Source organism: Ovis canadensis, chromosome 7 (genome assembly GCF_042477335.2).
Source record: "Ovis canadensis isolate MfBH-ARS-UI-01 breed Bighorn chromosome 7, ARS-UI_OviCan_v2, whole genome shotgun sequence".
NCBI lineage: Eukaryota > Metazoa > Chordata > Mammalia > Artiodactyla > Bovidae > Ovis > Ovis canadensis.
Window position 1 is genome coordinate 22,054,861 of NC_091251.1, and position 27,852 is coordinate 22,082,712.

The following is a 27,852-nucleotide window of genomic DNA, read 5'->3' on the forward strand; positions in this document are numbered from 1 at the left end:
TTGCTGGTTACTATGAAAACATATAGAAAAAATTTTAATAGATTACACAAAATTTAATTGACATTTTAATCTATTCTGAAAAGAATTTTTGTGAGCTTTAAAATACACATACCCGTATATTCTGTCTTTTTTTCTTAAACAGATTAGGGGATAAACCTTAAAAAGTTACTTCTTTAGAGGTTGAAATTTGACTTAATGTTCTGAACATTTATAATGGTTTTAGGCAGTTGGATTCCATTTAATATTACAGAATAATATCACACAATATCTCAAATTCTGTTTTTAAGCCCTTAACAGAACTACTTTTATTTTGAGGCCAAGGATTTTGAGTAAATTTATTATAAGCTAGTTTTCATGACTTAGGAATCCTAATGGGAATAAGTAAGAGTCTTTCCTGTGTGGTAGAATGGGATGGAATTTTAAAGCTGGAAGGGCTTGTGCCCTTCTTCAGTTGAAAACCTGAAATGCACGGAGGTTGCTTAGCTCAGTATATGTCACTCAAACCCATGTATTTTCATTCTTCCTCTGGGGCTTGCTCTCCTTCCCTAGCATTTGTGTATTTATCTGGTTGTTAGATAAAGGCAAATTTAGAGGCACCCTGGAATTTGTGTATATCTTACTTCATTAACTATCAATTTTTTGATTAATAATTTAAAGAAATTTTAAAGCTTTTTTAATGTATGTTGAAAATGTATTTTTTAAATTTATATTCACTAGGTTTACCATTTGTTGTTTTTAATTAAGGTAGTAGTTTGTTAACATATTTTTACTGTACTGATAATTTACATTAAACAGTACTTTAACTTTTGAAATGATTTATTTCTTATTGAAAAATTCAGCCTGTGAATAAATTTAAAAAAAATCCTTTAAAAAAGTTACTAGTTATAATGGGTCAATATTCTTTAGGATAATAGTGTTCTTAGATGTTACTCAGATTTTTGGGTTTTGGTCTGTCAGGCAAAGTAATTATTAAGATTATAGGAAGAGTTTGCCAAGGTCTATTTGTATTAACAAAAAGAATGATCTGCCAAAGTAGGTCAAGTGCATCATTGTAAACTTTACTTTTTTTGAAATAAATGTAATCCCCTACCAAAACACTGTTTTTAATGCCAGGACTTTAGAAAATGGGCAACTTTATGAAAATGAGTTAATAATCCTTATAGATTGACTGTGTAGTCACTGGAAGTTTCTACTGTAGTAGTAGTTTCAGTCCAGTCATTCTAATTAATTTTATTGCTTAAAAATGTTACAATGAGATTGCACAGGGCACTTCTCTAGTATTCTCTTGTGTAATTCATGCTGGGAGGAGCCTGCAGCCCTGTGCTATAAAAATTATAGTTCTAAGTGTAGGATCTTTTTCTTCTCAAGTCCTGGTTCTTTTCCTGGCAGCCACTACTTTCCTGCTTGGGCCTTGGATCAAGAGATACATCACATGTTTCCTTCTTAGGGAAGAAGCCCTTGAGGTCGTGCTTCTCTGGTTTAGCAGTGTAATTGCCCATTAGGAAAGGGCCAAAAGAATTTTTGCCAAACAGTGCATGTATTAGAACTCCTTTTCCTGTGAATACTCTGTTTTCAAATCAAACGTGTAAAAAACAGCAATGTTTTGAAAAATACTAAATGGAAATGGGGTAGACTATATGTGCTTTTAGGAAGTATTTTTTCAATGATAGTTTCTGTTAAATGAATACATACATTGAACATAAACATTTCTTTTCTGTTTTGTTTTTTAATTCCACAGTCCATGCTGTAACACTGTTTCTAAATATCTTCGGATGCTTGGCTTGGTTTTGTGTTGATCCTCCAAGAGGGGTTGATTTTGGATTGAGTATCCTGTGGTTCTTACTTTTTACTCCTTGTTCATTTGTCTGTTGGTACAGACCACTTTACGGAGCTTTCAGGTAAAATGTGTGTACTTTATCATGTGCTCTTTAAACCTGTGAAGTAAATAATTTGTAGTACACCTTAAAGGTAAAAGTGACATATGTTCATGTTTCAAGCTTTTTATTATTGTACAGTATACCTTCAGAAAAGTCCATATATAACATCTCTGTGTATTAAGCCCATCTCTAACTTGCTGTATGTTCATTCGACCTTGTAACTAACAATATCCTGTTCTTTTCTCCCACTTGAGAAAAAAGACCAAACATGAAAATGAATGAGGGGAAAATGAGAACAAACTTAAGTCTTAATATTTGTGAAAGATTCTTTTCCATAAGAATATTTTATTCCTATTTTTGCCTTCAAAAAAAAGTCAAAAGTGGTGATTAATCCTAATTTTTTAAATGGATCTGGGTAACCTAGCTAAGGTAATATTTAAAGTGAGTCACTTTACCTAGCAACTTGGTAATTATTTTCTGTGTAAATTCATTTTTGATTTTTCAAAAGGCAGTGACATTTTAAAACCATTTAGACTGTAAGATTAAGTATACTATTTTGCATGATATATTTTAATGAATGGGTAGGATAAACATTTCCTAAGTGCGTGTTCTATGGGCTGTTACTAAGTGTTGTAGGAAAAAATGCTCATTAGCTTAAGTTTGGGAAGTTAAGTGGGATAATAAAACTAAATAAGTTTCTTCATTTCAGAATTTCTTAGGTTTCTTTAAGAGCTTAGTGTGCTTTGTGGTGTAACCGTGAAACCATTATATGTGTCTGTATGTGAGGTATCTTTTATTGCTTCAGAAAATAAACATTGGGAAATGCTGATTTAGATGCTAGCCTTAGATGAGTCCATGCATTCAGTTGTTGATCGGCTTACTTTTTATTTGAGTAAACTCGTTTATGATTGACAAACCTTTTTCAGCTCGCATGTACATGGAGCAACATTACTATGAAATAGGCGTGTATTGTGCAGACGATGTATTAGAGAAATTAGAGGGCCACATTCAGTTGTTTAACTTATTTTCCTTTTCAACAAAAACTATCGTTGATTATCCAGAATGTGTATCACCGCCTCCCCCACCTCTGCTCTTCTCAGTCCCCCAAACTCTTGCCAAATGGAATTAGAAATGAAAACATGGAAACCGAAAATGAAAAGGAAGGAAATGGGGAAGATTAGGGAATTTGGAGAAAAAAGTGTCGTGCAACAGAAAACTAAATTGGTTAGAAATGGAATGAAGGGAAAAAAATATATGGGCGGAAGGAAGGAATCTTTGGATCTAATGGAAAATAACAGATTGGTTGTCAAAAACTACCTCAGTTTTTTAGCATACAGGTCTTTAATAAATTTTAGGCTTTTGGCAGGGAATTGCAACTAGTATTGTAAAATTGTTTTCACGGGGAAGTCAGAATCACTTTTCTGTATTGTTTTGAAGTGAGGAAGTATATTTTAAGTAACTCTTTGTATAGTTAAAAACAGAACAACTGTTTGAAAATTAGAATTAGACTGATTTTACCTTTGTAATAATTTGGATAGATTACATAGAGGAAGATTTGTACACTCTTGGAAGTTAAAGTCCAGATAGTTCAGTAAGTGCTGGCATGTGGAATTTATAGCTCTCTAAGTGCTATAAATTGAAGTGATTTAAAAATACTCATTTATATTAGTGTAGTAAGTGTATATGAGATTAATTTTACTGTCTTGTTGTCCAGAAACAGAAAGATGGGTCGATCAAATGAAAGAAACAAAGTCTATTAAAAAATATGTTTAGCTTCCTTAAATAGTAAAAGTAGAAAAAACGAGAGACTCTGAGGTTTCTGTTTCATCAATGTAGTATACTAGCTGTGCATCTTTCTACTTTTACTATTTAAGGAGGCTAAACATATTTCTCTATAGAATTTGTCTGCCTCATTTGATCAACCAACTTTTTTCTTTCTGGACAAGAAGATAGTAAAACTCATTTCATAGCTGTGCTTTTATATGAACTAACTATACATATATTTAAAATCCTGAAAGATGATGCTATGAAAGTGCTGCACTCAATATGCCAGCAAATTTGGAAAACTCAGGAGTGGCCGCAGGACTGGAAAAGGTCAGTTTTCATTTCAATCCCAAAGAAAGGCAATGCCAAAGAATGCTCAAACTACCGCACAATTGCACTCATCTCACATGCTAGTAAAGTAACGCTCAAAATTCTCCAAGCCAGGCTTCAGCAATACGTGAACCGTGAACTTCCTGATGTTCAAGCTGGTTTTAGAAAAGGCAGAGGAACCAGAGATCAAATTGCCAACATTCGCTGGATCATCAAAAAAGCAAGAGAGTTCTAGAAAAACATTTATTTCTGCTTTATTGACTATGCCAAAGCCTTTGTGTGGATCACAATAAACTGTGGAAAATTCTGAAAGAGATGGGAATACCAGACCACCTGACCTGCCTCTTGAGAAACCTGTATGCAGGTCAGGAAGCAACAGTTAGAACTGGACATGGAACAATAGACTGGTTCCAAATAGGAAAAGGAGTACATCAAGGTTGTATATTGTCACCCTGCTTATTTAACTTCTATGTAGAAAGAGAGAGAGAAACACTGGACTGAAAGAAGCACAAGCTGGAATCAAGATTGCTGGGAGAAATATCAATAACCTCAGATATGCAGATGACACCACCCTTATGGCAGAAAGTAAAGAGGAACTAAAAAGCCTCTTGATGAAAGTGAAAGAGGAGAGTGAAAAAGTTGACTTAAAGCTCAACATTCAGAAAACGAAGATCATGGCATCCGGTCCCATCACTGCATGGGAAATAGATGGGGAAACAGTGGAAACAGTGTCAGACTTTATTTTTTGGGGCTCCAAAATCACTGCAGATGGTGACTGCAGCCATGAAATTAAAAGACACTTATTCCTTGGAAGAAAAGTTATGACCATCCTAGATAGCATATTCAAAAGCAGAGACATTACTTTGCCAACTAAGGTCCATCTAGTCAAGGCTATGGTTTTTCCAGTAGTCATGTATGGATGTGAGAGTTGGACTGTGAAGAAGGCTGAGCGCCAAAGAATTGATGGTTTTGAACTGTGGTGTTGGAGAAGACTCTTGAGAGTCCCTTGGACTGCAAGGAGATCCAACCAGTCCATTCTGAAGGAGATCAGTCCTGGGATTTCTTTGGAAGGAATGATGCTAAAGCTGAAACTCCAGTACTCTGGCCACCTCATGCGAAGAGTTGACTCATTGGGAAAGACTCTGATGCTGGGAGGGATTGAGGGCAGGAGGAGAAGGGGACGACCGAGGCTGAGATGGCTGGATGGCATCACGGACTCGGTGGACATGAATCTGAGTGAACTCCGGAAGTTGGTGATGGACAGGGAGGCCTGGCGTGCTGCAATTCATGGGGTCACAAAGAGTTGAACACAACTGAGCAACTGAACTGAACTGAGCTATACATATGGGAGCTTCCTTGGTAGCTCAGCGGTGAAGAATCTACCTGCCAGTGCAGGAGACACAGGTTCAATCCCTTGGTTGTAGTATCCCCTGGAGGAGGAAATGCAACTGACCCCACTATTCTTGCTTGGGAAATCCCATGAACAGAGAAGCCTGGCAGGCTACGGTTCATGGGGTCGCAAAGAGAGTTGGACAGGACTTAGTGACTAAACAGCAACAGCAGCAGCTTACGCATAAAGAAGGAAGGCGAACCAGTCTTTACATTCCTTCATGACTATTTGAGAGCAATATTTTAGAAATACTTTCCTTTTATTAGGACAGCTTAATGTTTATATTTTTTAAATTTATTTTTAATCGAAGGATAATTGCTCTACAGTATTGTGTTGGTTTCTGCCATGCATCAACATGAATTAGCCACAGGTATACATATGTCCCCTCCCTCTTGAACCTCCTTCCCTCCTCCTACCCGCCCCCCCCCAACTCCCGCAAGTTGTCACAGAGTACCAGGTTTGAGCTCCTGCATCATGATAGCAAATTCTCACTGGCTATCTATTTTGTGTATGGTAGTGCATATGTTTCTATGTTACTCTCTCCATTTGCCCCACCCTCTCCTTCCCCCTCCCGTGTCCGGAAGTCTTTTCTCTATGTCTGTGTCTCATTGCTGCCCTGCAAATAGGCTCATCAATGCCGTCTTTCTGGATTATGCATTAAAATATGATACTTGTTTTTCTGACTTCACTCTGTATGATAGGCACCAGGTTCATCCACCTCATTAGAACTGACTCAAATGCATTCCTTTTATGGCTGAGTAATATTCCATTGTATAAATATACCGCGGCTTCTTTATCCATTCATTCGTCAGTGGACATCAGGTTGCTTCTGTGTCTTTGCTATTGTAAATAGTGCTGCATTTTACATTGGGATACATATGTCTTTTTCAGTTAATAGTTTCCTCAGGGTATATGCCCTGTAGTAGGATTGTTGCGTCATATGGTAGTTTTATTCCTGTTTTTTAAAGAAATCTCCATACTGTCTTCCATAGTGGCTGTATTGATTTACATTCCCACCAGTGGTGCAAGAGGGTTCCCTTTTCTCCACACCCTCTCCAGCATTTGTTGTTTGTAGATTTTTTGATGATGGCCATTCTGACTGGTGTGAGGTGATTCTTCAGTGTAGTTTTGATTTGCATTTCTCTAACGCTGGACGATGTTGAACATCTTTTTGTGTGCTTATTAGCCATCTGTATGTCTTCTTTGGAGAAATGTCTGTTTAGGTCTTTTGCCCATTTTTTGATTGGGCTCTTTGTTTTCCTGATGTGATCTGTATGAACTGCTTATATATTCTGGAGATTAATCCTTTGTTGGTTGTTTTGTTTGCTATTATTTTCTTCTACTCTGAGGGTTGTCTTTTAATCTTATTTATAGTTTGCTTTGCTGTGAAACTTTTAAGCTTAAGTCCCATTTGTTTATTTTTATTTCAAAGAGGATCTTATGATGCATGTTGAAGAGTGTACTTCCTTTATTTTCCTCTAAGAGAGCTTTATAGTTTCTGCCTTACATTTAAGTCTTTAATCCATTTTGAGTTTATTTTTATTTATGATGTTAGGAAGTGCTCTCTTTTCATTCTTTCACTTGTAGCTTTTTCAGTTTTCCCAGCACCACCTATTGAAGAGGCTTACTTTTTAAAACATATTCTGTACCTTGTAAAAATTTCTTAGAGGTTTTATTAGGTAGATTCAGCTTCTAGAATTTATCTGTGAGTTTGGAACTAACTAGAAAGATCCCTGTTAGGTAACTGAAGTAGCTGTTGTGATGCCTTTGGACATTATTCTATTTATGAAACTCTCTTCAGAGTATATGTTACATATATCATTTTAACCAGTCTGATACTCTGGTTTCTTGGTACACAGGTAACAAAGCAAAAACATTAATAAGAAGAAAGAACTTATATATGTATGAGCCATGCTCATATTAATATAAATAAATGATTGTTAAATAAATGAAGCAGAAGGGACAAATCTTCCCTAATGAAGACTTCCAAAAATGTGTTTTGGGGTTGGAATAGTCACTGGGATGAGCAGAAATGGAGTAAACTTTGGACAGTTGAAAATCTTGCCAAAGAATCAACTTCTGTATTTAAAGATGTTGTGTATGTTTAAAGATATTGTGTTGCAATCAAGTGAGTAGCTAATTCTAGGAATTCAAGATCGGTTTAAGATTAGAAAATTAGGTATCGGAATTCACCATATGATCATCTTAATTGATGCGAAAGAAACATTTGACAAAATCCAAAAAGCTTCACTTTCATGATAAAAACACTCAAAGTTAGAATAAAAGGTAACTGTCTCAACTTGATAAAGGGCATCTATGAAAAACTAACATTTAACATCATACTTAATGGTGAAGGACTAAAAGCTTTCTGTTTAAGATCAAGAACAAGATAAAGATGTTTATTCTCACCACTTACTTTAAACTTTGTAGTAGAGGTTCTCACCAGTATAAACAGGTCAGAAAACCAAGTAAGAAGCCTCACAGTAGAAAGGAAGGAGTAAACTGACTTTATTCACAGATGATGTAATCATCTATGTAGAAAATGTAAATGAGAGATACACCTTGTTAATGGATTGGAAGACTCAGCATTATTATATGGTGTGAATTCTCCCCAAATGGATCTATAGACTCAGTGCAGTCCCTATAAAAATCCCGTTAGGTTGTTTTATAGAAATGAACCAGGTGATTCTAAAAGATATATAGAAATGTAATAGCCTAGCATAGCCAAAACAACTTCGAAAAAAGACTTTGAAAAGCAAAGCTGGAGGATTAACATACCTAATTTGAAGACATTCTAGAAAACTTAAGCAATCATGATGGTGTGATACTGACATAAAGGTTGACAAATAGAAGAATGAGGCAGAGTGTCCAGAAATAAACCCACCCATATATAGATAAGTGATTTTTTTAAGAAAGGTACAAAGGTAATGTAGTGCAGAAAGAACAGTCTTTTTAAGAAATGATACTGGAATAATTGCATTTATATGTGTAATAAAAGAACTTTAATCCATCCCTCATACTTTATCTTAAAACTTAACTCAAAAAGGGGACATAAATGTTAAACCAACAAATATAAAACTTCTTGAGAAAACAAGAAAAAAATCTTTGTATCTTTGGCACAGATTTCTTAGATAAAACAATAAAATCAAGGTTCATAAAAGGGCAAATTGATAAATTTGAGTCCATAAAAAGATAAAACTTTGTTCTTTAAAAGGCATCCTTAAGAGAATAAAAAGGCACAATCTGGGAGAAAATTCTGCAAAGCATTTATCTGATAAAAAGACCTGTATATTCAAACTCACAAAACTCAACAGTAAGGGGAAAAAGGAAATTAAAACCTTGTAAAAATATTTTGATAGTTCGCCACAGGAGATGTATGATGACGAAAATGTGGATGAAAATGTGCTCAACATTAGTTATTAGGGAAATGCAAATTTAAATTGAGTTACCGCTGTATAACTCTTAGAATGGCTAAAATTTAAGGAATTGATTGTGTGAAGTCTTAATGTGGAGGTACTGGAATTCTCATATACTCCCATTGAGAATATGAAGTAGAACAACAACTTTGAAAAACAATTTTACAGTTTCTTAAAAAGTTAAACTTATCTCTAACGTGGGTTCTAGCCATTCCACTTCTAGGTAATTATTTACCAGGAAAAAAAATAAGTGTTCATATGTGGACATATACATGAATGTCCATGGCAGCTTTATTTGTAGAAGGAGAAACCATGAACAGTCTAACTGTCCACCAGCAGATGAATGAATAGGTTAACTAGCATACTGTGCAGTGGAATACTACTCAGCAGTGAAGAGGAACGGACTTTCGTTACATGGCAACAGCATGAGTGAATTGGAAAATAACTGTGCTGAATGAAAGCAGGCAGACAAGGAAAAAATATATACTATATGATCCCATTTAAATGGAACTCTTAAAATATGTAACTGTTGTGACAGAAAGCAGTGGGTGGGGAGGGAGGAATTAACCAGGTACACAAAACTTTGGACTATGTTCACTGTTTTGATTAGAAAATGTTCATGGTTATATACTTAAGTCAAACCTTTCAGAAGTGTATATTTTAAACACTTGCAGTTTATTATATGTTAATTATAATTCAGTGAAGCTATTTAATAAAAAATGAAAACAAAATAATTTTTCTTTTGCCAAGATATTTTGTGGTGCAGTTGGAAATTGGTGAGAATAATAACATTGTCTAGCATTTGGGTAGACAGTTCAGGTAGTTGCCACTGATACTTTTTAAAATGTTTTTTTAAGTTTTTATGTCAGTCTACATGTGAATGTAAAAATATTGAGAAAAATGATGACATTTTCCCTTTCTTTTTCTCCCTACTCCCCTTCTTTCCCCCTTTGTTTTTAAAAACAGGAGTGACAGTTCATTCAGATTCTTTGTATTCTTTTTCGTCTATATTTGTCAGTTTGCTGTACATGTACTCCAGGCTGCAGGATTTCATAATTGGGGTAACTGGTAAGTTATTTACTTTAATTACTCTAGTTATAATCTCATCTTCTAATATCTTCATATAATTTTTGAATTCCTAAAAAATATTTGACGTAGAAAAACCAGATTAGCTAAAGTAAACAAATATTTAAAAAAGCAATTAAAAAATTTCCTAAGGACTAACCTTTGAAGGAATTTAAGAAAAGAGTACTTGTTCTGTGTAAAGTGCTATTTTAGGTATGTAAACATGCATTTTCCTAGACACATACCTGCAAACACACACGCACATGTCTGAGAAGTAGAGTCACTGCATGCTTGCTTAGGATCTATCTTTAAACAATAGGCTCAGTCTTAGTATGGCGAAATGCTCACTCAGTGGGGGACCCTCAGGAACTGAGACTGTTTAGACCCCAGTTAGAAGGTAATCAATTTTATGTCTCTCTTCAGATACTCTGGAGCCAACGTTCTTTGGGTGAAATGGTACATAGAAGAATACATATTTATAAAATCATCCCTCTCTTTCTCATAACTGTTGCATACAGTTGAATTTTTGTAAGCTAAAAGCATATACAAAGCAACTTTGCTACAAACTGATCATGTAACTAGAGTGTATTTGAAGACTTGAATGTAGTATGTGACTACTGAATTAGAGTAGACACTGAAGGTCAGACAGCTGTTGATAGCTTTGCAGATCTAACGAGCACATATACATGCATATAATTTATTAGGGCATTTTAAGTCAGAAAAAGTAGTGTTCATTATCATTTAAAAATTTTTAGTCTTTAGCATTTGACGGAAAGGAGATGTTTTAAATGTTTAATTAAGAAACACACTGTTTATGTTAACAGTGCTTTTTTATTTATAATGAAGCCAAAATAATTTCTTTTGCTTTTTAGTACAGACTTAGGAAGAAGTGTTAAAACTGAGCATAGAGGCATGTGAGGTGACCAAATAGCGCACAGGAATCTGCTACTGAGGTTGCATACAAGGTGACCTGTTATAAGATAGATCTCATGTAATTCAGCAGACGTTAAAAAATTAAGCTGTTTATTCTGAGATAATTGTTGAGTCACAGACTCTGTAAGAAATAATGAGAGATCCCCAAGTATCCTTTATTCAGTTTCCCCCAGTGGTAACATAATTGTAAAGCTATGGTATAGTATCAAAATCAAGATCTTGACATTGATACAGTAAAGACAGAGGATATTTTCATCACCAAAAGATCCTTTATTCTGCTGTTTATTGCCACACTCACTTCCCTCCTTAACACTAGCAGTCACTGATCTGCTTGACCCCTCAAGTATGTTATACGAATGGATGCATACAGTATGTAGCCTTTAGTTTTCTTCACTAAGCATAATACTCTGGAGATTCATCCAGGTTGTTGTGTCTATGAGTAGTTATCCCTTTTCATTGCTGAAGAGCATATGGTATGGATAGACCACAGTTTGTTTAACCATTCTCCAGTTGAAGGACCTTGGATTGTTCCTAGTTTGGGGCTATTCTGCTATAAACATTCATGAACAAGCTTTTGTGTGAACATAAATTTTCATTTCTCTGTGATAAGTACCCAAGAAGAAGAGTGAAATTGCTGGTTCATATAGAAGTTGCATGTTTTTTATTTGTATTTATTTATTTGAAAATGATTTTTACCCCCCTGGGGCTGTTCCCTAACAAGGGATTAAACCAGTGAGAGTGCAGAGTCCTAACCACTGCACTGCCAGGGAGTTCCGTGTTTAGTGTTTTTAAAAAACTATTTTCCAGACAGTGTTCACCAGAATAGCTGCACCATTTTACAGTTCCAGCAACAACATAGGAGTGCTTCAGCGCCACATCTTCACCAGACTCTGGTGTTGTCACTCATTTTTTTTTCCAAGCCATTCTGATAGCTGTGTAGTGATGTCACACTGCGGTTTTAATATTTATTTCTCTAATGTCTTATGTTTTATCTTTTTTGTGCTTGTTTGCCATCTTTATATCCTCTTGGTGAACTGTCTCTTCTACTTTCTAATTGAAATTTTTTTAATTTTAAAGATTTACTTTTAAGGTTGAGATTTGAAGGTTCTTGAAGATCCCCTGGAGAAGGGAATGGCAATCCACTCCGGCATTCTTGCCTGGAAAATCCCATGGATGGAGGAGCTTGGTGGGCTACAGTCCATGTGGTCGCAAAGAGTCAGACACAACTTTACTTTATATATTTTGAATGCTAGCTCTTTGTTGAATATGTGGTTCTCAAATATTTTCTTACATAATTAAACAGAATTTAAAATAAACTTAAAAAAATTATAATGAACTCAGTTTTAAAAAATGTAAAATCTTGTGTTCATATTTAAGGCTCTGGATTTTGGTGCTTAGGTTTGAATTCAGACTGTGCTGTTTTTATTAGCTGTGTGGCCTTGGGCAAGTCACTGGATAATCTTGGTGACTCAGTTTCTCATCTGTGAAATAGGGATTAAATATAACATATATCATAAGGGGTTGTGAGAATTAAATGAGTTAATGCATACAGAGAACTAAAATGTTGCCTGGCTCATAAGTGCTGAATATGTGTTAGTTATTATGTGATTGTTTTTAAAATTGTGTGTTAACTTATTTGCCTAATTGTACTTTTAAAAAATTTTATAGTGGTTGGATTTCATCCCTTACTGGTCTCAACAAAAGTATTCCTGTTGGAATCATGATGATAATTATAGCAGCACTTTTCACAGCATCAGCAGTCATCTCACTAGTTATGTTTAAAAAGGTAAGTGAAGTTTCATTATGTCTGTAAATTTTTTTAGTGAACCTGATATTCAGTTCTCATTTTCCCATCTTGTTAATTTAGTGTAACCTCAAGTCATTTTATTGTTGTTCTTATGCAAGTTTGCTCTCCGAAGATTACTTTTCACAATTAAAAGTTATGTATAGAATGGGCGTCCCTGGTGGTCCAGTGGTTAAGACTGCTCCTAGCGCAGGGGGCGTGGGTTCAATCCCTGGTTGAGGAAGATCCTGTATGCTGAATGGTGAGGCCCCCCCCCCCAAAAAAAAAAGGGTTATACATAGATAAATTTTAGAAAATTGCATCACATTTTAAACTTCCTGTAAAAAAGGAGTATTTTAAACTTTTATTAACCGAAACCTTCTTGTATTGATTAAAGAATCAACCTCATTTAAAAAACTTGTTATCTTTCTGTATATTCTGATTTCTTTTTTTGAACGTGGTATAGTAGCTCAGTTAATAAATAGAAGTAACCATTCTGTGTGTAGTGCATACATTTTATTTGTATTTAAAATTTGAAAATGCTAAATTATTTTACCTAAGAGTATAAAGTGAGCTGGTAACAGATTCAGGCTGTAATACAGATTGAATTTTGGTTTTAGTAAAAATCCCAGTTAGCTATACAGTTGGCCCTCTATAGCCACAGGTTCCATATCCTCTAATTTGAGTAACTGTAAATTGAAAATATTAGAGGAAAAAATTCCAGAAAGTTCCAAAAAGCAAAACTTGAATTTGCTCCACATCGGCAACTATTTAGATACTACCTAATTGGCTTAATAACTGTTTACATTGTATTAGAGTATATAAGTAATCTAGAGGTGATTTCAAGTATACATACAGGGAGGATGTACATAGGTTATATGCAAATACTGCCCCACTTCGTATAGGGGACTTGAGAACATCCTTAGATTTTTGGTACCCTTTTGTGTGAGGGTAAGGGATATCATGGAACCAATACCCCACAAATACTGAAGGATGACTGTTTCCTCCTATAGAATTCCCATGGCTGTTTTTATTGCCTTAAAAAATGATTACATAGGGTAGGGGAAAAAAATAATTGTTTTTATTTTATATGAAGTTTTACTGTGTTTTAGATATGTAGTTCAGTTCAGTTCAGTTGCTTAGTAGTGTCTGACTCTTTTTGATCCCATGGACTGCAGCCGCCAGGCTTCCCTGTCCATCAGCAACTCCTGGAGCTTACTCAAACTCAGGTCCATCAAGTTGGTGATGCCATCCAACCATCTCATCCTCTGTCATCCCCTTCTTCTCCTCCTGCCTTCAATCTTTCCCAGCATCAGGGTCTTTACCAATGAGTCAGTTCTTTGCATCAGGTGGCCAGAGTATTAGAGTTTCAGCTTCAGCATCAGTCCTTCCAAAGAATATTCAGGACTGATTTCCCTTAGGATGGACTGGTTGGATCTCCTTGCTATATTATTATATCATCTAATACATTAGACATATATTAATATACATTTCTACTTTATGGATGTATAACTGCTTTACAATGCTGTGCTAGTTTCTGGTGTACAGGGAAGAGAATCAGCTCTGTGTGCACATACGTCCCCTCGCTCTTGGCCTCCCTCCGCCCCTCTAGGTCGTCACAGCACCAAGCTGAGACCCCTGTGCTGTGTGCCAGCTTCCCACGTGTGTGTCGTACACGTGGTAGTGTGTGTGTGTCACTCCCAATTTCCCGGTTTGTCACACTCTCCCCTTCCCCTGCTGTGTCCACACGCCCCTTCTGTCTGTCTGCGTCTCTAGTCCCACCCCGGAAATTGGTTCATCTGTACCATTTTCCTAGATCCCACATGTTCCAACATGGTATAGAAACCTTGTGAATAACACCTCTGTTTTAAAATGATACTTTTTGATGTGTCTCACATTAAAATAACATTGTTTTTCCTTTAATTTACTCTCTAGTAACTTAGAATGTATACAAGGATTGCATAGAAATAACTGTACCTTTTATTTAGGAAAACTGCATTCTTGAAATATTTGGCTTGTATGTTTGCCTTTAATCCTTCTCAAAACTGTGAAACTTAGGCTATATTCTTCCTGTCCATATTTTCCTACATTTAAGCTTTTACTCCCTTTTAGACATACATATGCATAACTATTGAAACTCTGCTTTCTGAAGTTACTAATTCCGTTTTCCTCCTCCTCGGACTCGGAAGCCTTCTGGGTGGCAGGTGGCCCCTCTTCCTCAGCCGTCTTAATTATGTCCTGATTCTCCTGCCTCTGAGACTAGTCTTCCGCCTCCATTTCTTCGTTCCGCTCATAAGTAAAAGTCGTCTCCAGGGCGGTCAGTTCTCTGCGCTCTGTGCTTTCGCTGTGCAGGCTCTTTTCCCTTGGGGACTTCAGCCTTCTGCGTTGTTTCAGTCTCTCCCCACCCGCGTGGCCTAGGGTCTTGGAGGTGAAAGAGTGCTTTACCCAGCCGTTTAGTGGCACCTTCAGGTGACTGTGCCCTGCTCTGGTTGATTGGTGCCATTGTCTCACAGTAATGCACCATAAACTCATCCTCTTTTCAGAACTAGCAGAACTTCCAGAAATTCCAGTTCATATTCAAAGAAACATTTGTTAGTGCCACATATTGCATGATTCCATTTACGTGAAATGTCTAGGGCTGGGCTGGAGGGTGACTGCAAACAGGTATTGCTCAGTCGCCAAGTTGTGTCTGGCTCCTCGCAACCCCACGGACTGCAGCATGCCAGGCTTCCCTGACCCTCAGACGGTTATAGAATTTCCTTTTTGGAGGTGATGAAAATGTTCTAAAATTAGATTGTATGTATACACACATATATTCACAACACTGAATATACTAAAAACCATTGAATGGTATACTTTACAAGGCTGAATTGTATACTATGCAGAATTTATCTCAAGCAGTGTTTTAAAAAGAAAATTTATTGAGTGCCAGTTGTGAATGGGAGATTCTGAGTACTTTCTCATGTGATTGCGTTTAACACTTACGGCGGTGCTTGTCAGTGCTTCCATGACCTTTTAGTCACTGTCTTAGACACTGTCTTGGTGTCTGCTCCATCATTCTCTCTTCTTTTCCATTTCCAACCTCAGCTAACCCAGAAATGGTTTTTACAAATAACTCATACCCCACTTCCTTCAGTCCACTTTTTGTATAGTTACTATATTAATCTATAAAACAAAAATAATCCCAAACAAACCCAGCACTTTGAAGCTTTTTGAAAGTGAACCTCATGCTGGGAAATGAGGTGGTGGTTGTGGTCGTGGGGCTGGGGTGGCCTTTCACAGCGCTGCTGGAGCTGGACTTTCTACTCCACTTGTGGTGTGCTGCTTGGCTTCTTCAGCCCGTCCTGGACACTCCTTTGTCTCAGTTTTGTGCATGGCATCCTTGACCTCTGGGCTGCTCTGTCAGTCGAAGACTTACAAGCACTCTTGCAAGACCTGGTTCCAGTTTCGTATTCTTTGTAAAATACGGAATTTAAATTGAGATGATTTTATGAAGTATAATAAATGGAGATAATTATAGTTTGGCCAGATTTCTTATTTGTAATGGCAAGAATTTCTCTTAATTTAATAGCAGTTGAGATCCAATGAAAGCACCTGATTTTTCTTTTTATTTTCTTTTCCATGCTTGCTCAAAACTTGCTGTTTTTTCCTTCCCTTTCAGTTTCATTGAGATATAAATGACATACAGCTTTATGTCAGTTTAAGGTGTGCAGCATAATGGTTTGTACACTTACATATACATATATATGCATATATGTAAGCATGGTACAGCACACTTACATATATCATGAAGTGATTCAATAAGTATAGCAAACATCCATCATCTTATATAAGTACAAAATAAAAAGCTTTAAAGATTTTCCCTTGTGATGAGAGCTCTTAGGATTTACTCTTGACAGTTTTCATGTATAATATACAGTTTGGTTCAGTTGCTCAGTTGTGTCCGACTCTTTGCAACCCCATGAACCGCATGCGGCACACCAGGCCTCCCTGTCTATCATCAACTCCCGGAATTTACCCAAACTCATGTCCATCGAGTTGGTGATGCCATCCAACCATCTCATCCTCTGTCATCCCCTTCTCCTCTTGTCCTCAATCTTTCCCAGCATCAGGGAGTTTTCAAATGTGTCAGCTCTTCGCATCAGGTGGCCAAAGGATTGGAGTTTCAGCTTCAACATCAGTCCTTCCAGTGAACAGCACGGACTGATCTCCTTTAGGATGGACTGGTTGGATCTTCTTGCAGTCCAAGGGACTCTCAAGAGTCTTCTCCAACACCACAGTTCAAAAGCATCAATTCTTTGGTGCTCAGCTTTCTTTATTGTCCCACTCTGGCATCCATACATGATTACTGGAAAAACCATTGATGGACTTTTGTTGACAAAGTAGTGTCTCTGCTTTTTAATAAGCTGTCTAGGTTGGTCATAACTTTCCTTCGAAGGAGTAAGCATCTTTTAATTTCATGGCTGCAATCACCATCTGCAGTGATTTTGGAGTCCCCCAAAACAAAGTCAGCCACTGTTTCCACTGTTTCCCCATCTATTTGCCAAGAAGTAATGGAAGTGGATGCCATGATCTTCGTTTTCTGAATGTTGAGCTTTAAGCCAACTTTTTCACTCTCCTCTTTCACTTTCATCAAGAGGCTTTTTAGCTCCTCTTCACTTTCTGCCATAAGGGTCGTGCCGTCTGTTTATCTGAGGTTATTGATGTTTCTCCCAGCAATCTTGATTCCAGCTTGTGTGTCTTCCAGCCCAGCGTTTTTCATGATGTGCTCTGCATATAAGTTGAATAAGCAGGGTGACAATATACAGCCTTGACGTTATATTTTCCATGTTGTACATTGCATCTCTAGTACTTACGTATGTTATATCTTGAAATTGGTACCTTTTGAAGGGGAGATTGAATCATCCAGCCCCCACCCCTACCCCAGCCCTGCTCATATAACCTCAAATTTGACATCTTTTTCTATGAGTGAGTTTGTTTTGAAGTATAATTGACCTGTAGCACTGTGTGTGTTTCTGGTGTACAACATGGTGATCCGTTATTTCTGTATGTGTCGAAATGATCATCGTAAGAAGTCTAACTGCCGTCTCTCATGATACAAAGACAGTTTATTATTGACTGCATTCCCCACACTGTATCTTTTTTTACTGCTTTATTTTTTATTGTTATTTTTTAAAATTTTACTTTATTTTACTTTACAATACTGTATTGGTTTTGCCATACATCAACATGAATCCGCCACGGGTATACATGAGTTCCCAATCCTGAACCCCCCTCCGTTCCTCCTCACACCATCTCTCTGGGTCATCCCAGTGCACCAGCCCCAAGCATGCTGTATCCTGCATTGAACCTGGACTGGTGATTCGTTTCTTACATGATAGTATACATGTTTCAATGCCATTCTCCCAAACCATCCCACCCTCTCCCTCTCCCACAGAGTCCAAAAGTCTGTTCCATACATCTGTGTCTCTTTTGCTGTCTCGCATACAGGGTTATTGTTACCATCTTTCTAAATTCCATATATATGTGTTAGTATACTGTATTGGTGTTTTTCTTTCTGGCTTACTTTACTCTGTATAATAGGCTCGTTTCATCCACCTCATTAGAACTGATTCAAATGTATTCTTTTTAATGGCTGAGTAATACTCCATTGTGTATATGTACCACAGCTTTCTTATCCATTCGTCTGCTGATGGACATCTAGGTTGCTTCCATGTCTTGGCTATTATAAACAGTGCTGCGATGAACATTGGGGTACACGTGTCTCTTTCAATTCTGGTTTCCTCAGTGTATATGCCCAGAAGGGGGATTGCTGGGTCATATGGCAGATCTGTTTTCAGTTTTTTTAAGGAATCTCCACACTGTTCTCCATAATGGCTGTACTAGACACTGTATCTTTAAAAAAAAAAGTCCTTTGAGGGGGTATGTGGCCATAGTTTATAACCACTAGGGGTCAGGCTTTTCATAAGCAGTTAATGCCCTCTAAAAGTTATCTATGCACAGTTTTGGCTCTAGAAGAGTTAGTTTCTTTTTATTAGGCTATTCTGTGTCTCCAGCACCAGGTGAACCGTGATCTGTGGTATATTTTCATTTCATTGACAATGAATACAATTTTTATAACTTTTGTTGGTACTCTGAAATCTCACATTATTTGGAGTTAGCTATAATCACTGGTGTCTAAAGTGCCAAGCATGAGCACTGTGGGATCTTTGTTTTCCCTGTAGTGTCATCTTTTAATCTAAATATAAAATAATTGAAATGCAAGAATATCTTCTCTTGTACCTCTTTAGAGATAAAGGAACAGTTTCTTTTAGGTTATTCCCAAGCAGTATTTTTTTATAGGCTCATGTTTTTAGAGTAGACTATTCAAAGAATTAATACTAATTATGGGTCAAATAACAAATGGATGAGTCATAGGAGATTGTATATTAAGGGAATACAAAATTTCCCCTTTCCTTTAATTGATATAAAAGCTAGAATAATTTAGTGTGGAAGAGATAAATACATAAAACATAACTTGTATTTCCTTTGGGCCCTAGTTTTGAATGGTTATTTCTTCAATTGTTAATGTACCTCATCCATATTAATAAAATGATTGTTAATAGTGACTTTTTGTACTTCAGAAGAATTTTAGAAAAGGTTATTTCATTTCTTTGAAAAATAAGTTTTAAAGCATTTAATTTTTTTTCTATACAAAAATGTCTGTTTTGCAAATACTCTTTTATTTTCTGTTGTTTCTTGTTGTTCAGTTACTAAGTTGTGTCCAACTCTTTGCGACCCCATTGACTGCAGCCCACCAGGCTCCTCTATCCTCCACTGTCTCCAGGAGTATGTGCAAATTCATGTCCATTGAGTCAGTGGTGCTATTAACCATCTCATCCTCTGCCACCCCCTTTTCCTTCTGCCTTCAGTTTTTCCCAGCATCAGGGTCTTTTCCAGTAAGTCAGCTCTGCATCAGGTGGCCGAAGTATTAGCGCTTTAGCTTTAGCATCTGTCCTTCCAGTGAATATTCAGGGTTGATTTCCTTTAGCGTTGACTGGTTTGATCTCCTTGCAGTCCAAGGGACTCTCAAGAGCCTTCTCCAGCAACACAGTTTGAAAGCATCAATTCTGTGGTGCCCGTCCTTCTTTATGGTCCAACTCACATCTGTACCTGACTGCTGGAAAAATCATAGCTTTGACTGTAGGGACTTTTGTCAGCAAAGAGATGTCTCAGCTTTCTAATAAGCTGTCTCGGTTTGCCATAGCAGTCACCATCTGCAGTGATTTTGGAGTCCAAGAAAATAAAATCTGTCACTGCTTCCACTTTTTCCCCCATCTGTTTGCCACAAAGTGATGGTTCTGGATGCCACGATCTTAGTTTTTTGAATGTTAAGTTTCAAGCCAGGTTTTTCACTCTCCTCTTTTCACTTTCATCAAGAGGCTCTTTTGTTTCTCTTCACTTTCTGCCATTAGAGTGGTATTATCTGTATATCTGAGGTTGTTGATATTTCTTCTGGCAGTCTTGATTTTATCTTGTGAATCATCTAGCCTTGTATTTTGCCTAATGTACTCTGCATGTATGAGCACTGAAAAATTGATACTTTTGAACTGTGGTGTTGGAGAAGGCTCTTGAGAGTCCCTTGGACTGCAGGGAGATCCAACCAGTCCATCCTAAAGGAAATAAGTCCTGAATATTCATTGGAAGGACTGATGCTGAAGCTGAAGCTCCAATACTTTGGTCACCTGATGTGAAGAACTGACTCACTGGAAAAGAGCCTGATGCTGGGAAGGATTGAAGGCAGGAGGAGAAGGGGATGACAAAGGATGAGTTGGTTGGATGGCATCACTGACTCAGTGGACATGAGTTTGAGCAAGCGCTGGGAGTTGGTGATGGACAGGGATGCCATGGGGTCTCGAAGAATCGGACATGACTGAGTGACTGAACTGAACTGAACTCTGCATATACGATAAACAAACAGGATGAAATACATATCTTTGTGATACTCCTTTCCCAGTTTGGAACCATGTCCTGTTCTAACTGTTGCTTCTTGACCCACTTACAGGTTTCTCAGTAAGGTGGTCTGGTATTCCCATTTCTTAAAGAATTTTCCAGCGTTTATTGTGATCCATGTACTCAAAAGCTTTAGCGTAGTGTGTAATGCAGAAGTGGGTGTTTTTCTGGAATTCTCTTGCTTTTTCCATGATCCAGCGAATGTTGGCGATTTGATCTCTGGGTTCTCTGCCTTTTCTAAATCCAGCTTGAACAGCTGGAAGTTCTCAGTTCACATTCTGCTGAAGCCTAGCTTGAAGGATTTTGAGCATTACCTTGCTAGCATGTGAAATGAGAGCAACTGTATGGTAGTTTATACATTCTCTGGCATTGCCCTTCTTTGGGATTCAAATGAAAACTGACCTTTTCCAGTCCTGTGGCCACTGCTGAGTTTTCCAAATTTGCTAGCGTATTGAGTGCAGTACTCTCACAGCATCATCTTTCAGGATTTGAAATAGCTCAACTGGAATTCCATCACCTCCACTAGCTTTGTTCGTAGAAAACCTTTCTAAGGCCCACTTGACTTTGTATTCCAGGATGTCTGGCTCTAGGTGAGTGACCACACCACTGTGGTTATCTGGTCAATAAGACCCTTTTCTGTACAGTTCTTTTGTGTTCTTGCCACCTCTTCTTCTTCTCTTCTGCTTCTATTGGGTCCTTACTCTTTCTGCCCTGTATTGTGCCATCCTTGCATGAAATATTCCCTTGATATCGCCAGTTTTCTGTATAAGACTTTTATCACTATAAATTCCACTGTTCAAAACTTCTTTTGCTGCTTTCTATAAATTTTGAATCATAGTGGTTTCCTGTTTCTTCAGCTGTTTTTTAATTTCCTCTGTGATTTCTTCAGTGGCCCATTGCTTGGTTAGTAGCATGTTGTTTAGTCTCCGTGTGTTTGTGGTCTTTGCATTTTATCCTTGTAGCTGATGTCTAGTCTTACAGCATTGTGGTCAGAAGAGATGTTTGATATGATTCCAGCTTTCTTAAGTTTACTGTGACTTGCTTTATAGCCTAACATGTGAACTATCCTGGAGAATGTCCCTAGTGCATTTGAAAAGAATGTGATTCTGCTACTTTGGATAGAATCCTTTCTATATATTTATTAACTTCATTTGGTCTATTGTGTTAAGGCCAGTGTTACCTTACTGATTTTCTGTCCGTTGATGTAAGTAGGGTGGTAAAGTTTGCTCCTAATATTGGGTTGATGTCAAATTTCTCTTCATGTGTGTTAGTGCTGTATGTGAAAGTGAAAGTGAAGTCGCTCAGTCGTGCCCGACTCTTTGCGACCCCATGGATAGTAGCCTGCACCAAGCTCCTCTATCCATGGGATTTTCAAGGCAAGAGTACTGGAGTGGATTGCCATTTCCTTCTCCAGGGAATCTTCCCAACCCAGGGATCGAACCCAGGTCTCTCATGTTGTAATACTTTGCATATTTAGGCTCCTATGTTGGGTGCATATATATTTCCAACTGTTACATCTGTTTCCGGATTGAACTCTTGATCCTTATGTAATGTCCTTTTTTGTCTTTTGTTACTGTTTGTTTTAACATCTGTTCTGATACAAGTATTGCTCCTCCAGCTTTTCCACTTTTGTTTGCAAGGAATGCCTTTTTCCATCTCCTCACTTTTAGCCCATGTGTGTTACTTAGGTCTAAAGTGAATCTCTTGTAGACGGAATATATATGAGTCTTATTTTTGTGTTCAGTCAGCTGCTTTGTCTTTCGATTGGACCATTTAGTCTGTTTATGTTTAAAATAATTACTGATAGGTATGTTCTTACTGGCATTGTGTTAATTGTTTTTCTGAATAATTTTTGTAATTTCTTTCCTTTGCTCTCTTCCTTTGTGATTTAATGACTATCTTTAGTGTTATGTTTTAATTCCTTTCTCTCTTTCTTGGGTGTATCAATTACACACTTTTGGTTTGTTGTTACTAAGAGGTTTATATATAGCAATCTATATAAGTTTGAACACATTTTAACAACTCTGAAATTTTACTCTCCCAATCCATCACATTTACATCATATTTTACATCTTATTTCTCATATTCCTTAGCTAATGATTGTGGATATGGATAATTTTTCTGCTTTTGTCTTTTAAGCTTTACTGGCTGTATAAGTGGTTAATTTATGGTTAACCTTTATGCTTGTCTTTGCCAGTGAGATTTTTCCTTTGGTAATTTTTGTATTTCTAGTAGTGGCCTTTTCTGCTTTGAGAAGTTTCTGACATTTCTTATAAATCTGGTTTTGTGGTGTTGAATTCTTTCAGCTTTTGCGTGTCTGTAAAATGTTTGGTCTCTCCTTCAAATGGGGAGGAAACCCTTGGTGAGCAGTCTTGGTTGCGTTTGTCCCATTCATCACTTCCAACGTGTTGTGCTGTTCCCTCCACTGTAGAGTTTCTCTTAAAAAGGAAGCTGATAGCCTTATGGGCGTTTCCTTGTATGTAACTTGTTTCTTTTCCCTTGTTGCTTTTAATACTGTTTTATCTTGACTTTCGCTATTTTAATTACAGTGTGTCTTCCTAGTCCTCTTTAGGCCTATCTGGCTCTCTGTACTTTGACCCAGATGTCTGTTTCCTTTTCCAGAGAAGGGACGTTTTCAGCTATTATGTCTTCAAATATGTTCTCTGCCCCCTTTTTTCTTTTTACCGTCTGTGAAAGGGACCTCTATGAAGTGAATGTTAGTGTGTTTGATGTTGATTTCAAGATCTTTTAACTGTCCTCATTTTTTAAAATTCTTTATCTTTTCTGTTCTGTGTGAGGGATTCCACTGCTCTCTCTTCATGTTCTCTGATTTGTCCCCTCATCATCTAACCCACTGCTCATTCCTTGTAGTGTGGCTTAATCTCAGTTACTGTATCTCCAGCTCTGTTTGATTGCTCTTTGTACTTTCTAACTCTTTGTTAATCTTATCACTGCCCTACATTCTTTATTGTGATCATTACCTTAAGTCATTTTTTGTGGAGATTGCCTTTCTCCACTTTGCTTATTTCTTCCTTTGAGGTTTTATCATACTGTTGAAACACATTCCTCCATCACCTTGCTTTGGCTAACGTACTGTCTTCCTTTCTCTGTATTTGGTAGGTTGGTAGGTGTGTTACATTTCCTGATCTTAGAGAAGTGGTGTTGTGTAGGAAAGATCCTACCTGCCCCGGCAGGGCACTCCCCACTGATCACCAGGGCTGTGTGATCGGGGGTGGCCCTCTATGTGGGTCGCACGGGCCCTTTCATTGTTGTATACTGACTACTGTGGGCAGTCTGGTAGACACGGCCGGCCCTCAGTCTGGTTGGTTGCTATGCCTTGCCTTGTGTCGAGGCTGTCAGCCACTGGTGGGCCATTACGAAGCCCCGGGGGTCTCAGGGCTAGTGCTGGCCCTCTGTTGGGTAGAGGTGTGTGTCATGGTGGCTGGTTTGTATGCTGGGTGTCCGAGATCCCATGTTGGCCTTCTGGTGGATGGGGCCAGTTTCTGACATAGCTGTTTGCCAGGTGCATAGTTTTCAGAAGCCGGTGTTGGCCCTCTTTTGGGTGGGGTTGGAGCCCAAGGAGTCCCAGGTCTGGTGACTGCCCTTTGCTGCATGAGTCTGAGTCTTGGGGCTGGTGCTGGACCACTGGTGAATGTAGGTGGGTCCTAGGTCTTTGCAGAACAAGGGCATCCTAAACCTAGAGTCAGCCTGTTTTGTGGATGGGGCCAGGATACAGGGGGTCCCACAGGCTAGCACTGTGTCAGTGGAGGATGGACTTAAGCTCTGGTGTCTTTGACTGCATGGCTGTGGAGATCTGGGGGTTGATGTTGTCACGCGAGTGTATGTTCCTCGGTTCTTTGTCTCGTCACAACAAAGATTTGGAGTGACGGACATTAAAGCCCTCGGCGCGTCACAGCTCTCGGGTCTTGGACAAACCGTGTTATAGCTCTCAGACAAATCAGTGTTACACCTCTATTTTATTTAGAAGATAGCAGGAGAATCCATCCTCGAAGTGTGAGGGCATGCCAACCCAAAGACTTGAAGAGAAGAGAGTGGAGGAGCACGTTGGGGAGGACGGGAGAGAGAGAGAAAGAGAGAGAGCACACGCACACGGGAGAGGGAGAGAGAAAGCGCTTTGGCTCCTCCTTTTTGCAAATTGGGCTTAGCCAAGAGTGCTGTTTGTTCTGCCTGAAGTCTTCACTCTGGTCCTCGGACCTTCTTTTGTTCTATTTTCGTGGGCTTTTCCCTTCCTTGTCTTTTAGCCACTGCCATTTTGGACTCCTTTTCCCTATTCTACCTACCTAACAATGTCAATCAGTGGTTTGTGGGCCTGGGTCCTGAGTTACCTGGGGGCTCAGAGGAGTCTGTGGCTTCTGGCCTGGTGGTGCATTAGGCTGGGTCCACCTCTTAGAAGTTTGGCCTGAGGTGCCCTCGTTCTGGTGCTGACAGATTGGTGGGTGGGGTCAGGTCCCAGCCCTGATAAGCAAGAAGGAAGATTCCAAACTGGCATTTTCTATTACCAGTGTCCTCGTGGTGGCACAAGTTCCCCAAATTGGCTGCCACCAGTGTCTGTGTCCCCAGGGTGAGTTCCAGTTGCCTCCTGTGTCTCCAGGAGGCTCTCCAAGTGGGTCCCACGCAGGCTCTTTTCAGATTACTTCTTCTGCCCTGGGTCTCAAACCAGGTGGCGTTTTGTGTGAGCTTTTTAAGAGTGAAGTCTCTTTGCTGGGAGAGCTATCAACAACGTCAGATATGCAGATGTTACTACTGTAAAGGCAGAAAGTGAAAGGGAACGAAAGAGCCTCTTAATGAGGATGAAAGAGGAGAGTGAAAAAGCTGGCTTAAAATTCAACATTCAGAAAACTAAGATCATGGCATCCAGTCCCATCACTTCATGGCAAATAGAAGGGGAAGAAGTGAAAGCTGTAAGAGATTTTCTTTTCTTGAACTCCAAAATCACTGCAGATGGTGACTTCAGCCATGAAATTCAGATGCTTGCCCCTTGGAAGAAAAGCTATGACCAACCTAGACAGCTTATTGAAAAGCAGAGACGTTACTTTGCCAACAAAGGTGTGTGTAGCCAAAGTTTCGGTTTTCCCAGTAGTCATGTATGGATGTGAGAGTTGGACCATAAGGAAGGCTGAGCACCGGAGAATGGATGCTTTCAAATTGTGGTGCTGGAGAAGACGTTTGAGAGTCCTTTGGACAGCAAGGAGATCAAACCAATCAATCCTAAAGGAAATCAACCCTGAATGTTCATTGGAAGGACTGATCCTGAAGCTGAAGCTCCAGTACCTTGGCCACCTGATGCAAAGAGCTGACTCATTGGAGAAGACCCTGATGCTTGGAAAGATTGAAGGCAAAAGAAGAAGGGAGAGGCAGAGGATGAGATAACGGTTAGATAACGTCAGTGATTCGGTGGACCTGAATTGGAACAAATTCCAGAAGATAGGATAGTGAAGGACAGGGAAGCATGGGGTCACAAAGAGTCGGACACGACTGAGCGACTGAACAACATCAGCAGCTGCGTTTCCTGCAGCCCTCTGGCTCCTCAGAAAGCAAGCCTTGCTGGCCTTCAAAGCCCAAAGTTCTGGGGGCTCAACTTCCCTGTTCAGGAACCCAGTGTGGGACTGGACCACCTCACTTCTCAGGGAGAATCTCTGTGATTCTATTTATCCTCCCGTTTACAGTTCATCCACCCAGGGTTTTAGGCCTTGACTGTACTGCATCTGTGCCTCTATTACCCGTCTTCATTTGCCTCCTTCTTTATATCTTTAGTTTTGATAGATCTTTTCTGCTAGTCTTCAGGTATTTCTCATGAGTAGTTGGTCTGTAAGTAGCTCTAAGTTGGGTTCGCCTGTGGGAGAAGATGAGCTCAGCATTTTCCTTCTCTGCCACCCAAGAAGATAGTTTCTTGACATGGTGTTCCAGAAATAATACATGTGAATTGTTTTGTTTAAACAAAGTACCATGATTTTTAAAATTTCAACAGTATATAATACTTTGCGTGTCATTCAACCGCGTTGCACACTAAGACATTTTTGAAATGAGGGATGCAGAATTCTTTCTGGAGCTATGTCTCACATGTTGCACTTCTCAGGTGGCACTAGTGGTCAAGAACCCACCTGCCAAAGCAGGAGACATAAGAGACGCGAGTTTGATCCCTGGGTCGGGAAGGTTCCCTGGAGGAGGGCATGGCAACCCACTCCAGAGAATGCCGTGGACAGAGAGAGGCGCTTGGCAGGCTGCAGCCCAAAAAGAGTCGGCCACGACCGAAGCGACTCGGCATGAACGTGGCACTGGCAGACATTTCGACGTTCATTTTGCGTTTTACTCGTCTAGCATGTTCTCATTTGATCCTCAGGAAACTCTGAGAGATGAGAAGTATTCTTTGTTGTATTGGAAGTAAACTTGATGTTGTCAGTGGTGTCCAGCCCTGTAGAAAGTAGTGGAATCAGTAGGTATAAAATCTAGTGTCTTTTCTGTGATGTTCCTAGGACTAAATATGTAGGGTAGTGCAGTTCTCATAAGCAGAAGAAATAGCAAGTATTTCAGTTGTTCAGTTTTTGTTTTTAATTACGTTGCTTTATCTTAAAGTTGTATTCCCGACTTCTTAAGGAGTATGTTATTAATAGGTTTCACTGAAACATAACAGGGAAATGGTGAGCTTTTTGAGATGTTGAACCTTATAAGTAGCCCATCATCTTGCTGGGACACTGAAATGAGGAAACACCCCTTCACATGGATATCGTGGATTTAATGCAGTATTTGAGCATTGTGCGCAAAACGTAGGTACTGTTTTCCCTCTAGGTGGCTCCCTGGGTCTGTACAAATACAGATCCTTGAGAAATGTGTTATTCCTACCTCTCTTTTCCCGCTCTGCTCTGTGGGGCTATGAGTTACATTTTAAGTAATTAAACCATAAAGTCCACTAGGATGTAATATCAGCCACTCAATTTAATATAAATTTGAAAAAAGGAATAAGCAAGTTAGAACAAATGTTTGTTAATTACATGCCCATAAATTGAGGGTGGGGGGAGGGTAAAGGGGAAAGACAGATAAGTGAAAAAGGTTTATTAGATTTCTGTAATACATTTAATTTGTAGGATGTAATTATACGTATTCATTATGAGATAAATTTCTTGAACATAGGTGTAGTGATTTATCTGTACATTTATTTTTTTAATAAAAAAAACTTGGTTTGGAAAGGAATAAAAATAGTGCCATATTTATGACACTGCCTTGGTACTAAAAGAATTTTAAGATTCACCGTATAGGTATTTGTCAGTGCTCTTTTTCTCCGAG

General features: G+C 38.5%; 1 protein-coding gene across 4 annotated transcripts in view; it reads left to right on the forward strand.

Moving 5' to 3' along the window:
* SCAMP1 (secretory carrier membrane protein 1) overlaps positions 1 to 27,852 on the forward strand; it is a 149,688-nt gene that overhangs the window by 86,161 nt on the left and 35,675 nt on the right. For all 4 annotated transcript variants that reach the window (XM_069595366.1, XM_070292485.1, XM_069595367.1 and 1 more), the window contains 3 exons: positions 1,739 to 1,898; positions 9,744 to 9,845; positions 12,444 to 12,561. In XM_069595366.1, the coding sequence (XP_069451467.1) occupies positions 1,739 to 1,898; positions 9,744 to 9,845; positions 12,444 to 12,561 (380 nt within the window). The remainder of the gene's footprint in view (positions 1 to 1,738; positions 1,899 to 9,743; positions 9,846 to 12,443; positions 12,562 to 27,852) is intronic.